General features: G+C 40.5%; 2 protein-coding genes across 3 annotated transcripts in view; one reads left to right on the forward strand and one right to left on the reverse strand.

Annotated features, from left to right (window-relative positions):
• eed (embryonic ectoderm development) overlaps positions 1-13,656 on the reverse strand; it is a 296,858-nt gene that overhangs the window by 116,586 nt on the left and 166,616 nt on the right. The window lies entirely within an intron of this gene.
• Positions 506-13,656, forward strand: part of gpd2 (glycerol-3-phosphate dehydrogenase 2 (mitochondrial)) — a 33,090-nt gene continuing 19,939 nt past the window's right edge. Inside the window, exons 1-6 of one of the 2 annotated variants that reach the window (XM_071902980.2) lie at positions 506-590; positions 4,166-4,272; positions 8,381-8,552; positions 9,749-9,873; positions 10,264-10,361; positions 11,320-11,483. In XM_071902980.2, the coding sequence (XP_071759081.1) occupies positions 4,171-4,272; positions 8,381-8,552; positions 9,749-9,873; positions 10,264-10,361; positions 11,320-11,483 (661 nt within the window). In that variant the 5' untranslated portion in view covers positions 506-590; positions 4,166-4,170. Of the gene's footprint in view, positions 591-4,165; positions 4,273-6,743; positions 6,819-8,380; positions 8,553-9,748; positions 9,874-10,263; positions 10,362-11,319; positions 11,484-13,656 lie in introns of those variants that run through there. The other variant, XM_071902981.2, reaches the window with a different exon arrangement.

The raw sequence follows: 13,656 nt of genomic DNA on the forward strand, positions 1-13,656 counted from the left end.
TATCAAACCTATGACAATGCAACTATGTTTTGGCATTGAGGGGAAACAATAGGCTCCAAACCAGAGACATTTAAAACAGACAAGGATCATTCTTCAACAATTTGCATAAAATAAGACTGTTGGTGCTATATTGTGTTATAGATCTACTAAAGAAACAACATTTTGCAGTTTCAAAATACTTGTTTCCAAAATAAATGATATAAAAATAACAAACTACTTTAATGTTTTCATGTGTATTTTCATTGTAAGCCTTCTACGCTAAAAGATGGAGAAAAAACGACAGCTGGTGGCACTTGACGCTCTCTCGGAATGTATTATGGCCCGGCTACAAGGAGGAGGCTGGAGGGGAGGAAGCATTGTGCAATCTTGCCATCACGTTACGTCACCAACTCGGCTCCGCTCCCACTCGAACGCGATTGGATAAGCAATGCGACGCTGCGACGCGATTGGCGCTCCGCTGCGTCGCTCAGCGACGCTCGGCTTCCTGGTTCTACTGTCAAACAGTGCTACGAATTGGATAACCGATGTCCTCAGCTGACGCCCTGCATCACCCTGAGCGGTTATTATCCCCCAAGAAACCAAGAAATTCTGTAAGTGGACATGTCTGTTATATCACTCGGTGTATTTTTGAACATTTTTAACTGTTTGGCTAACGGTTAACCCTGTGTGTTCTTGGCAGAGAGCCAAAGATCAGAGCAACATCTGCGAGTTTTTTTTTTCGCTAGTGACTGACACTGAAAGGCTGTAACATAAACCTGCTCTGCTTTCTAATGAAGACATGCCAAGCTAATGTTTCTATTGTGGTGGTTGCCCGAAGCCATAAAAATAGGGAAAATAGGGGAAATAGCCTTACAGCCCACCCTGTAGAGGTACAACTCGTCTTCTCGTAACCTTGTATTACAGTAACGTTACTGTTCGTGGCTTAGAAGAGGCGAATTGGTTTTCCTCGAAGATCAAATCGAGCTTAAATCCACAGTCAGATGTCAGTTTCAAATAGCACAAACATGGACAACTTCCTCCTGTCCGTGATAATAGATAACTGACAATCTAGACAGTTTTTGCTGCTGCTTCGTCCTGATTATGTTATTATCATTTAATATAAGCGGTGTTATCATTTGTACAAAATCTGTTTATGTCTTCTATTTCCTTCTGGCTTCCACACAGCAGACTTGGTGTAGTGAGTTTGGCTCTGACTCCTGTATACAGAGTAAACGCCAGTCTATTGTATGCTGGCATTTGTCCTTACTATAAACAGGACTATTTCCCCTCTCTGTCATCATCTAGAAATAAAGAAAAAGGAAAGGAAACGTGTAACTGTCGTCATTTGAGCAGCTCCATGTGGCTCTGCAGGGGCTGGCCCACTTCTATAACCAGAAAGCCCTTTTGCCTGCTGACTCATAATGACTATGCAGGTCCATGTAAGGCACTAGGTCACTGATTTCCCAAAGTGGGGTCTGGGGACCTCCTGGAGTCCTTTAGGGGGTCCCCAGCATAATGAAGAATAGTTTAACTTCTCGATTTCTTCACTCTCCCACACTGTAATCTCCTCACATACAATATAAGACAGTTATGTAGCATTTTATGCCTGTGAACTATAACACACTTCTTCTCACAGGGGTTTCCTTATGGCACATTCTTATCAAATTGGGGTCCCTGGCCTAATTGGCGCTACATTTGGGGGTCCTTGACATGAAAAAGTTTGGGAGGCCCTGCCCTAGGTCATAACCTCTCAATAAATGGTGTATAAGGTGTGAAAGTGACTAATGGGTGACTAGGGACTGATTGACTGATTTGGGTTTTTTTGAAGGCCGATAGCGATACATATATTTTTGTTTTGAAGCTGTTGATAGCCAAAGTTTTGCACCAATATTCAATATCTTTAATTTTTTTCTATTTTCATGCAAACAAAAATTACAAGTATTCAGTGCCCTGCCCCGGTGTTATTTTCTTGTCAAGGTGGAACAACATTTAGAGCATCATGGGACACTAAAACTCTCCACTGAAAGCCAGACTAATGGCATTCTTTAAGGGTTAGCAGCTCCTTAAGGCAGCCTACCCTACCAATAATACTCAGTAAAGGCTATCATTATGTTTTAGTGATATGGTGATGTAGCTCACAACTTTATTTAGAACGCAAACACTGATAGATGAATCATACAAGGCAATTTTAATACTGTGGAGAATCTATTCTGACGTCTTTCTAATGGATAAATAAATAGGCTACTGCACTTACCTAAACTAAACTGAATTCCTTGGTTAGTTAGACTCTTATAATAGTTTGTTATTGGCATTTGTGCCATCTGTAGCCTATATTTTGTTCAGTTTAACATACATAAGGATGTGCATGAGCGTACGCCACTTACTGGACACTTTCATTTAAAGTGTGTTACAGACATTTTTAGCATGGTTGTTCCTAGAGGGAATTGAGCCCCCAACCCTGCCAGTGTTATGTTCTGCTCATTATGCAACACATGACTATGACTCTACGGTAAAATATAGTAGCACAAGGCCTATATAGCATATCTTAACTCTCCCATATTACTGAACTGCAAGTCCATTTTTAAGTCATTTAATGTTGTATTTAGTCTTAAAATCTTTTTTTTTTTCACAAAACAAATAAAAAATCTGCAAATGGGGTGAGATAATTTCATTTGCTTCCAGTAGCAAGAAACCTGTTTAAATAATTTTCAAAGTCAAGTGTCATTTTCTTGACAGTAGTGTCAGGAGTGATCTGCCTTATTTTGCCTTGTTTTAAGATATTCACACTTGTTACTAAGAAGTGACAAGAAGTGAACCTGCATTGGGAAGAAGTAGAATTATCTCACCTCTTTGGCAGAATATTTAATTTGTTTGTAAGAAAAATAAGATTTTATGGCGATGACTACTGCACAATAGACTGAAACCCTTGTTAGGATTGGACATTTTTTGCAGATATATTCGTAACTGTGAGTGTTACGGCTAAATGGCGACATTGTGGGACTGGAATGCATCCATGGAGTCCAGGATTTAATACAATGTCACCCTGAAGTTTAAGCTAATCTTGATTTGGAGAGTGTGTTATTGTCCACTAGAATTCGCCTGGTATGAAACATCCCTTATGACTGAAGAAATACCTTAAGTTTCCCTTATTACTGCAGAGCATGAAGAACACCAAGCCTCATCTTTACAATCATTACCTTTTTGTTATCAAAACAGCTCACAAAACAGTTAATTATTAAAGCATATGGAGTGAAATGTGTTAAACAGTCAGACACACACATATTCATTTCGCCAGGTCAGAATCAGAATCAGAATCAGGGGGCGGGGGCAGGAGGAAATCCCTGACCTGGGCCTTTCACTCCTGTTTTTAGTATGGGGGAGGAGGAGGAGGAGGAAGTACTGCAAGTCAAGAAAGTCAAGAAACATAAATAATACAGAATATGAAAAAAAATATAATGAAAATATAATAAAAAATATGTGCAATATCCGTTTTTTAAAGTGAAATGAAAAAGTTGTACAGTTTGTGCAGGAAAGTGCAAAATATTGACCAGAGAATGTGCAAAGGTTAGCAGTATGGAGTATAGAGAATATGTTCACTGTACAGAGATCAAAAAGATGTCCAAAAGGATGTTAGGAGTTAGATGTTGTTGATCTAGGATTTTAAGCTTATTATTGTTCGTTTTCTGGATAAGAATCATCTAAATGGTTAAATAATGTAAAATGTTTTGTGCATGTTTTGTACATTTGTGTGCATGCCAAACATTTGCTTAAGCAAATGTTTGGCATGCACAAAATGTAGGAGAAAGTTGTTTGGTTACTTTTGGACTGATGATCTTTTCTGCCTCCCATCCTGTGTGACATGTGACAGTCCACAGACACACACACACACACACACACACACACACACTAGCTCATGCCATTAGCACAGGTATGCATCTTTTCTCTCCGTCTGTCTTCCTCCGTCTCTGTCCACAACTTCTTCACGTGAACTTTTGTCCTGTTCTTCTATCCTTCAGCCTGATTCACAGGCTCTTTGGTCCTCCCGCCCCGCCCCTCCCTCTCTTCCCCCCCAGGCCGCATACCTTCTTCTTCACGTGGTCACCTGTCATGTCAAAGCATTAAAACCCGGGGTAGCGCTCGGGTTTGTAACACTCAGCTTCCTCAGTACACTGTGCTTTCACTGCAGGACCAATGGCGTTCAGGAGGGCTTTGAAAGGGACGGCGGTTATAGGAGGGGGGGCGGTCGCCGCGATCTTCGGCCTATCACAGCTCGTCGAATACAGGAAGACACAGGTAAGCTGATAAGAGATGTCACCTGTTGATTTGTATGCGATAAGTTGTCAAGCCTGTAAACTGTTTTATGAAATTATAAGAACGGTACAGCCCCAGAGACAAAAGGTACAACTCTGCACCTTTTTCTTCTGACAGTGTGTAAAGGTAGTAATGTATCCCAGAGTTTCCCTTACCATTTTCCACTTTTCCACCCTGAAAAGAGTAAAATTCTGGGAGAAACACTGAATACTTGCAATTTTTGGAGCGTGGAAATAGTCAAATTTAGAGATGTTGAATATCGGCACAAAATATTGGGTGTCAGACTTCAATATCGGTATCAGTATCGGCCTTAAAACACCCACATCAGTTGAGGCCAATTGTAGATTAAGCAGGGAGGGAACGCCTTTCAGGGCATGTCCCATCTAGACATAGGAATGTGGTTTGCTGTTAAAGTGCAGGGTGTTTGTTTCTTTAATTGCTCACCCATCACTTCTGTTTCTGCTCCATGATTATGATTAAGGAACATATGAAGAGTTACCAAACACTTTTACAGAACGGATCGTCTGTATTTTAGAGATATTGAGTGACGAACTTAAATGGATACACAGTTTTGGAATAGGACTCTTCATATATTTCGCCAAATCACTTTTGTTTTTTGTGCAGTGACAGGCATCAGCACCCATACTGAGTTTAACTGCCGTTTCATTCCATTCATTGAAAAATGTGTGACACCTTCTGCTGACACAAAAGGCAAATTACAGTACTGAATATCATTACGTTATTATCTCTCTGGTGTAATTTGTAGAGAGACACACTGTGGATGCAGAGGATTTTGTGAAATTCTCTGATCTTGTGAATGTTTTGGTACCAATTAGATGTCGTCCCTCCATTAGGTGATCAATAATTTGTCACCTCTGCCAAGGATAACCTCTTCTAACTTCTCCCCTGTTAGTTAGTTTGTCTGTCCGTCAGCAGGATATTTCTATGAACTGATTTTCCATTAAATTTAGTGGACAGATCAGCTTTGGGCCAAGGATCTTGGACTAGACAATTATTGTTTTTCAGCCACAACTATGAAACTAACAGAGACAGAGACTTGCTTCCAAAATCCTAAAGATATGTTTGCAGGGTCGAGAAATCAATTTAACGTAAAATTTAAGTGATAGGAATGGTGTCTGTGGGTGTAACAGCAGGTTAGAGAATAGAATGTTATTAGCCCCAAGGGGAATTTGCCTTGCACTTAAAAAGGCCCATTAGCACCCAAAACAGGGACGTATGAACAGTGCTCATTCATAGACAGCAGTTATTCCATTCATTACGTAAACTGATAATACGATCTGATATATCAAATGATACAATACACTACATTATATGATATGCTCCGTTACATGATAGCTGTCAGAAGCTCCACCATCATCAAAGTCATTTATGCTGCTAGAAATTTAGGATCTCTCTGTTTGTGTCCGTTTCCTCTCATTACACTATCAGCTCCTCCTCACTGCAAAAATGTAATTAAAGAGTTGAGGAGAGCTTATCCTAAGAGTCTTATGAGGTTTGGTTGTTACTCTATTTGGTTATTATTCAAAATAAGCTAATAAGGTCAAGTGTATGTTGAAATAATCAACAGGGGTTTATAAGACAAAGAAATGGGGGGAAAAAAGTCAACGCAATGGGAATTTTGACCCTCTCCCCACCCCCTTTTTGACTTCCTGATTTGCTGAGGATGGTGTGAAGTCTTAACCAGAGTCTCTTAGTGTCTGAGTGGGACGCTAATACCCCTTAGTGATGGTTGCCTTGGTAACACATCACTTGGCTCCTGTAATTACGACAAATTTGGTTTTTGAGGCAGTTTATGAATAAAAAACAACTGACTTGTGAAAATCAACCATGCTGCGTCTCAGGTTTACAAACTATTTTTTTTCTGCTCAATGTGCTAGTTTGTTAGTTTGTAGCATACTACAGCTAAATAAGACTTTAGGTGCATTTAGTGATTGTTCCCAGCTATTTGATATATTGCAAGCAGGACAAGAGTGTTTGTCTATAGGCCACAGTGGCAGGTAAACCCAAAAACTCTTACCGGCCGACTAGAGTTTTTGAAAGGAATAAAACCTCCAAATGATGTTTAGTTGCTTGTCAAAGTGGCAAAATTCAGCTTTTCTTGGAGGACAATTGACAGAGTTTTAATGGTAGATAAATTTACCAGCATTTGGCTGGTGTCTGACGTTAATATCCCACTCTGATGACTGGTGACAGGAATACTGTCCGGCTGGAAATGATCAGGCTTACTGTCTCATGAGTGTTTGTTTCACTTGTCAAGGCTCCAAGCGCTGCCACGGAGCATCATCACGAATACGGAAATAGCCAAGTGGCTTGACCGCATTTGAGAGGGGGAAACAGCTGTGTCTCCCCTGACCTCTGACCTCAGTTAGGCCTATTTTTAAGGCGCGCCATACCACTACATGCCATGCTTTATTTGACTCTTCGTCCTAATGTAAACTTTGTTTTGTGTCCCGGTGCGCTAATGTCTTCTCTCCCTCGTCAACGTCCCCGCAACCAAGCACGGATTGGTAAGCAAAAAGTCGAACCTGATGAAATATAATTGTTCTGACAATAATTTGTAATCATGCATGCCTCTAATCCTAGAAATTGCAATGCTAATGAGATGAATGTCCATCTTGTCTACTTCAGCAAGGGCATATGGCTTGGAGAAGTTTCAAGACAGCGGCCGATTGGTCATTAGCATGGGCCTTGCTATGCCATTCATCGACTTAACTTGATTGCAGGGGCACGCTGGCGCTTAATTCTGTGGCGGTGTTTATCTGTATGCATCCTCAAAAATAGACAATGATTATATCGTCTTCTTGTTTGCTGTTGCAGACCTAAATTACAAACGCCCGCGAATATTTGCAAGTCAAATGGCGCGTTGGCTTCAAAGCAGCTTGATGCAATCATTTAGCTTGAACTGCTAAATAGAAAAATGAATAAATATTTCATTAGAAGTGAAATCCCACGTCCTCGTTTCGAAAGGGAGCTGTGTTTTCATTTAGATGTGATTAATTTCTTTAATGCTTTTGCTAATCAAACAATGGGGATAAATGATGTTCAAAGGCGAATTTGATCATTTTGTGGGTTGTAGAAGGTTGATTGAGCAGCACGTTTCAGCAGGTAGAAACCCTCAGCACTCAGGTAGTAAACCTCACTTTGTCACTCATCAATATCTAACGTGTTATGGATGTTTTTAGTGACACTTCACTTAAGGCATTATAAGGCATCATATAAGCACATTCTAACCATCCTTTCTACAAAGGGTAGTTTCAGCAAAGCAGTCTGATTGGTCAAAAATACATTCCAACTGTGCTGATAATTCTTATATTTGGTTGCCATGCGACTTCTTGTAACCAGGAAACAGTCGTTCTTGCTTTCTGCTGTTTTTTCATTCATATTCATACATACTACTTAGGGAAATTGTATAAAAATAAGTATATAAAAGACATATGTATGTTCTTCTATGTGATTATTGATTATTGGAGAGTGATGCCACTGTGTATGAGGCACAGCGCTGACATCACCGTCATATCCACAATCACAGTAATAAACGCACTTCCGGGTATTATGCAATGATATGTACATTGTATTACATTAATTAGAATATAATATATTCTATTTTATAAACAAGCAAGCAAACTCCTGAGGTTGATTACTTTCTTGGACAACTGTATGGCTAATAATCATCTCATTCCAAATTCATAATGTATTAAAATGCATGCAAGTCATTATGCATTACAGCGCATGTAATTTCCTGCCGTGATTATAATGCAAGAAAAGCACTTATAATACTCTGGTGATGTGTTTACAATGTGCTTATAATGCTTCAAAATGCACTTCAAGGTAAGTGTTGCTGCACTTTATAACATTTGTAGAGTTTAACCTAGAATTTAACATAGAATTTAACATAGATATGGTTGATATAAACACATTGTGAAATCAATTGGAGCAAATCAAGGACTTTATATGAACCTGCCTTAAGTTAATCTGGATGTCGGTGTGCTAATTGTGTTGGTGTGTGTGCGTGCGTGCATATGTATGTCCGTGTGTGTGTGTGTGTGTGTGTGTGTGTTTTCATATCCAGGCCCGGTTAGCGCACGTGGCAGCCGAAGCAGAGCTGAAGGTTCCCTTTGCAGATGAACTCCCCACCCGGCAGGCCCAGCTAGCGACCCTGAAAAACACTGAAGAGTTTGACGTTCTCATTGTTGGAGGAGGAGCCACGGGCGCAGGATGTGCCTTAGACGCTGTCACACGTAGTAAGCTCACCGTCACCGGGCCGTAGCTGCTTTCACATACTTCCCACACGCTGGACGTCACGAGGTCTATAAATGATCAGGTTGAGTCATGATTCATGGAGGGAACCGAGTCGTAGGCTGGCGTGAGACCAGCCGGTAACAATCTACAATGTGTTACCATGTAAAAGTACTGTAAGCGCACAATAATGCTAGGATTTCATGAAAATCTATTAATGTATAAGGAACTTAAAATGGTGTAACAGCACAATGTAAGTACAAAGTGAATGTGGTTATACTTACATTGTCCTGTTTCACCTTTGTATGTACAAAGATTAGAGTTTAAGTTCTACAAATATTTGTCAGAGGCAGAGCTGCACTGGAGGCAGAAACAATCTGATTGGTTGAGTTAAACATCAGTGGGCGGAGCCAAGGAAACAGTTTTTCTGTAATGTCAGACTGAAGCCCAGTTAAAAAGACAAGAGGTAAGAGAGGAGGAAGCTAATATTATGAAGCCTAACGCTCTGCTACTAACTGACAAAATGCAGTCTATCCATACTAAGTTACCTAGGTTAGCTAGTTAGCCTAGCTGACCTACAAGTTCAAACTAGCCATAGTAGCCTGTAGCTAGGTAAGCTTAGTTAGCTAGCTGCTGACCTTCCAACATCATGAATGTCATGGTCATGAATGAATGAGAAACAGTAATCAGCATTTACAGCTTTTTAATATTTCAATTTGAATTGCAAAGGAGTTCCTCCTTTGCAGTTGGATTACGAATTGCAAAGGAGGAACTCTTTTGCAATTCAAGTTTGCCAGTTAGCTAACTTGCGCTCTGAAAAGCTGGTTCCTTGGCTCCGCCCACTGATGTTTAACTCAACCAATGTGATTATTTCTGCCTGCAGAGCCTCAAAAGAAATGTTTGTGCAACTAACACTGTAATCTGTTATAAGTACATTATGTATTAAGGAACTTTATACAGAATTAATGTGTACTCACAGTACTCTTCCATAGGTTAATGCACAAGTTAATACACTGGAATATGGTCTTTGTGTAATAGATGATACCAACCAGCCTTTGATAGGACTTCAGCCCATCTTATAGTATGGCAGCCATTTCTTTCCTTTCAGTATTAAATTAAAGGTTGTGCATCTGATAACTAATTGTAGGCCTATTAATCATAGCAGACTGTATACTGATTTATCTTCTCTCATCTGTCCTAGACCTCAAAACTGCCCTGGTGGAGAGAAACGATTTCTCTTCGGGCACGAGCAGCCGGAGTACCAAGCTAATCCACGGTGGAGTCCGCTACCTGCAAAAGGCCATCATGAAGTTGGATTACGAACAGGTAGGTGGATTGTCTTTCCTCTCTGTGCCATCCAGGGTGCTGGTGCCTTGATTTTGCCACTTTGGATAAGAGCGTTTTCTAAATGCCTAAAATGTAAATGGTCCATCGATGTCAGTGGATAAAAGGTGAGGGATTTGGGGAGTGTTTTTGTATTTTCATTAAGCTTGTCATCCTCAGCAATGGTTTTTTTTTGTGAAACACTAATATTATACAGCTAGAAATTGAAAAATATAATATTGAAGAAACTTTGCAGTGTTCTCCAATCATTGTTCCATATGTATGTTACAAAACTTCTTCCTCTTCTTCGTTTTCATCTTCTTTGTCTTCTTCATCTTGTTCGTCTGCTTCTTCTTCATCTTCTTATTCTTCCTCTCATCCTTACTGAAACAGTACATGATGGTGAAAGAAGCCCTCCATGAGCGAGCCAACCTGCTGGAGGTTGCTCCTCATCTATCTGCCCCACTACCCATCATGCTTCCTGTTTACAAGTAAGTGTCTGACTCATACAGCTAGCGAGCCAAATATCCTGCGCAAAACACACAACAATGCCAAAAATAAGCCTAGAGAGAGATTACAAACATCATAAAACACAAGCAGAAACAAGCAGCGGATAAAGATTTTGTCTGTTGAGGGTGAAGCTTTCCATCGGTCAAGTGAAGAAGACATAAGATAAGGAAGATGTTTCATCATTTTGACTCCAGGATGCAAAATTAACACCAGCAAACAAATGCTTATACATTTTTTCCTGTGGCTGGTAGGTTTGTTTACATTACCAGCCACTTTGGCAGGTAACAAAATGTTTGGAGGAACTATTCCATCCTAAAAATGTTGTTGGCTGGGTCAAAATTCTGAAAGTGTCCGGTGAATATTCTCTCCAGAGGACTGAAAGGATTTTTGAATTTGCATTGTTTTTGAATTTACAGCTGGTTTCCTGTTAATGTATTTGCTTTGGCATTCTGTAGCGCGTTTCTTCTTTTACAACACGTCTCCGTTGTTGTATTTGCTTTGGGTTTTTGTATGTGTTGACTATGTATTGTAGGTAGAGAGATAACAGTGACACTATGATCAAAACAGTCATTCTTCTACATTCTATAATTGTGTTAACTTCTTGTAAATGAAATAATGCTGAAGTTTAACCATTCATCAATTTGCTGGGGACCCCCTGGAACCCCTTCAAGGACCCCTGGTGGTACCCGGACCCCACGTTGATAACCACTATTCTACATTATCAGTTAGCTTAAAGAAGAGGGAGACAAATCCACTTGACAGAAAGCAGTGTACACTCAGATAATTACATGCAGTAGACATGTAAACAGCCACCCACATAGACTCTGCGTGTAAACATGTCAACCCACACCAATATTCACACTACTTTGAGGGGGTTTAGATAGATAATCCAGTTTGTGGTCTCCATGTAACCTTAGTCAACGTGTTTCTCTTTCCAAGATGGTGGCAGCTGCCTTACTACTGGGCCGGTATCAAGATGTACGACTTGGTGGCTGGGACTCAGTGCCTGAAGAGCAGCTACGTCCTCAGCAAGACCAAGGCCCTGGAGCTTTTCCCCATGCTGAAGAAAGACAAGCTGGTGGGAGCCATCGTCTACTACGATGGTGAGTCACTGCTCCATAACGCTTAAAATTACACCAATAGAGGTTTAGCTGCTACTTGCCTAAAGTTAGCAGCGAAGGCGAGTTTCAAATGCAGATGGGCAGAGAAGATATCTCCATGTAGAAACCACCATGCATGAAAAGCAGTTTAAAATGTACACTTCATTTATGGTTTCATTACTCATCTATTTTCTATAAACAAGTACAAGGCAGTTAAGTAGTTTTCATTGCTCTTGCCATTCCCCTCGTTGCCCCTTTCCACTCTTCTCCACTGACAATGAATAGAATCTGCTCACTTTGCTGCTGTTAGCCATTGATGGAAATCGCTCATTTTAAACATTACAGGAAGCCTCTGTAACTCTAGTTTTGTTTTTTCTCACTTGAATTGAACCGCCCACACTCTTTGATTGGCAGTTGGTCTCTGGGAAATGCAGTGCAAATATGTTGCCAAAATAAAAAGAAATGAGAATCTTTAACAACGGATTACTACTTTAACAACTACGCTTTGAAACCCAAGAAATTTGTGAGGGAAGTCCTGATTCTGAATAAATTCTAATATAGAGCCTGCGAAATATTATTGCATCATGAGGTGGAGGCAGTTTTCACGTATAAAAAATACACTGTAGTTTGTCTAAATATTGTACAATTAAGCCAAACAGAACAATGAAGATTACACATATTTTTATAAAAGGGCTCAGACATAATCTAGCCCCTGGCCTTCACATCTCCACTGGTCCCTAACAAAATGTGTTGACAGGCCGGTGGGACGCCCTCTGCCCCGTGGGGTAAAAGGTTGTGTGTTCCCTGGATGAGCGCTGAGGAGAACCAACCATATGCTAAGCGTCCAACTGAGTGTGAGGAGCATCTCGCCCCGGGCATCGTTTCCTTTCCACCACTGAAAATAACAACTTCGTGTCCGCGGGCGATCTGTCTGCCAGGCTTCACTGAGTATCTCATCGTCTTGTCCAACGACGAGAAGCTAATGTCTTTCATTTCTGGTATTCAAGAGTCACAGAAAATGAGATATCCACCATCTGAAAAAAGAATATTAGACATTTTCTTGCAACATGATTAGTAGCACCAAAATAAAACCAACTATGGTACTTTTTAAAGGGTAGCAGGTAAATTAAGTCCTGGGGTGACAATTATGTCACTTCTATAGAGCAGATCCTCTATATTTTTTTTATAAATATTGAATTATGAACGTCAGGAAGGTTATTTTTCTGTCCAAAATGGATATATGGCATTTTGGAACAGAAGTCATTCATTCAATATTCATTTAAATTCTTGGTGCTCCTCACCGTTTGTAGACACCAGAGTTTAAAGATTTTCTCTTTTAAGGAGGAGTTGTGGGGAAATGTGTGTGTTTGCTGTTGTAATTACAGTATATTCTGACATGTAAACAACTTGAAACATTTATTTCCAAAATTAGTCACCCACCATGTGAGAAAATGTGTTCTCTTACCAAATAGTTGGTAAGAGTTGGTTTCATGAAATTGAAATTAAAATTCACTACTGTAAGTTTTTGCAGCGATTATATATCATGAGCCAAAACAGTAACATTTGCAGTTGTGTATGCTTTATAAACATTGCGCCATGAACATCAGGTAGCATTTTTTTTTTTTTTTTACCATTTTTGGATACATACTGTAGCCTTTTGGGATCAAAATCTCCAAACATGAAGCTGAATGTACCTGGAATGTAAATAACTGGATTTACTGCAGCTGGGGAAAGGGGAGAGCATTTTCTTGGTGCAAAGTAGTCTATGTTTGATTTCCAACCCTCCCCCCACCCACCCCCCCCCATCATCTGCTCTGAGGGGGCCGGGGCCGGGGTGGCGGAGGGGTGGGGCGTCTTTTCTCCAATTATGCCGTCTGGAACAATCACGGCCGTGACATTTGGAAATCTGACCTTCTCTCCCGGCGGTGTGGGGCGCAGAGGAGCGTCGTCGTCGGTCGGGCCGGCTGCCTGCTACAGCCGTGCCTCTCTCTGTCTAGCTTACTACCAAAACCACCAACAACAACAACAAAAACAACAACAGCCACAGCAACTCTTTTATCCTGCATAAAGGAGCAGGAACCCTCTCATTTTGAATTGGGTGGGTGGGAGTGTGGTATTTGTTTATACGGCTGGAATGCTCTGGAAAATGGGACTGTGTCTATGCTGCTGTAGGTAC

The sequence above is a fragment of the Centroberyx gerrardi genome, chromosome 21, assembly GCF_048128805.1.
Source record: "Centroberyx gerrardi isolate f3 chromosome 21, fCenGer3.hap1.cur.20231027, whole genome shotgun sequence".
In the NCBI taxonomy this organism is placed as follows: domain Eukaryota; kingdom Metazoa; phylum Chordata; class Actinopteri; order Beryciformes; family Berycidae; genus Centroberyx; species Centroberyx gerrardi.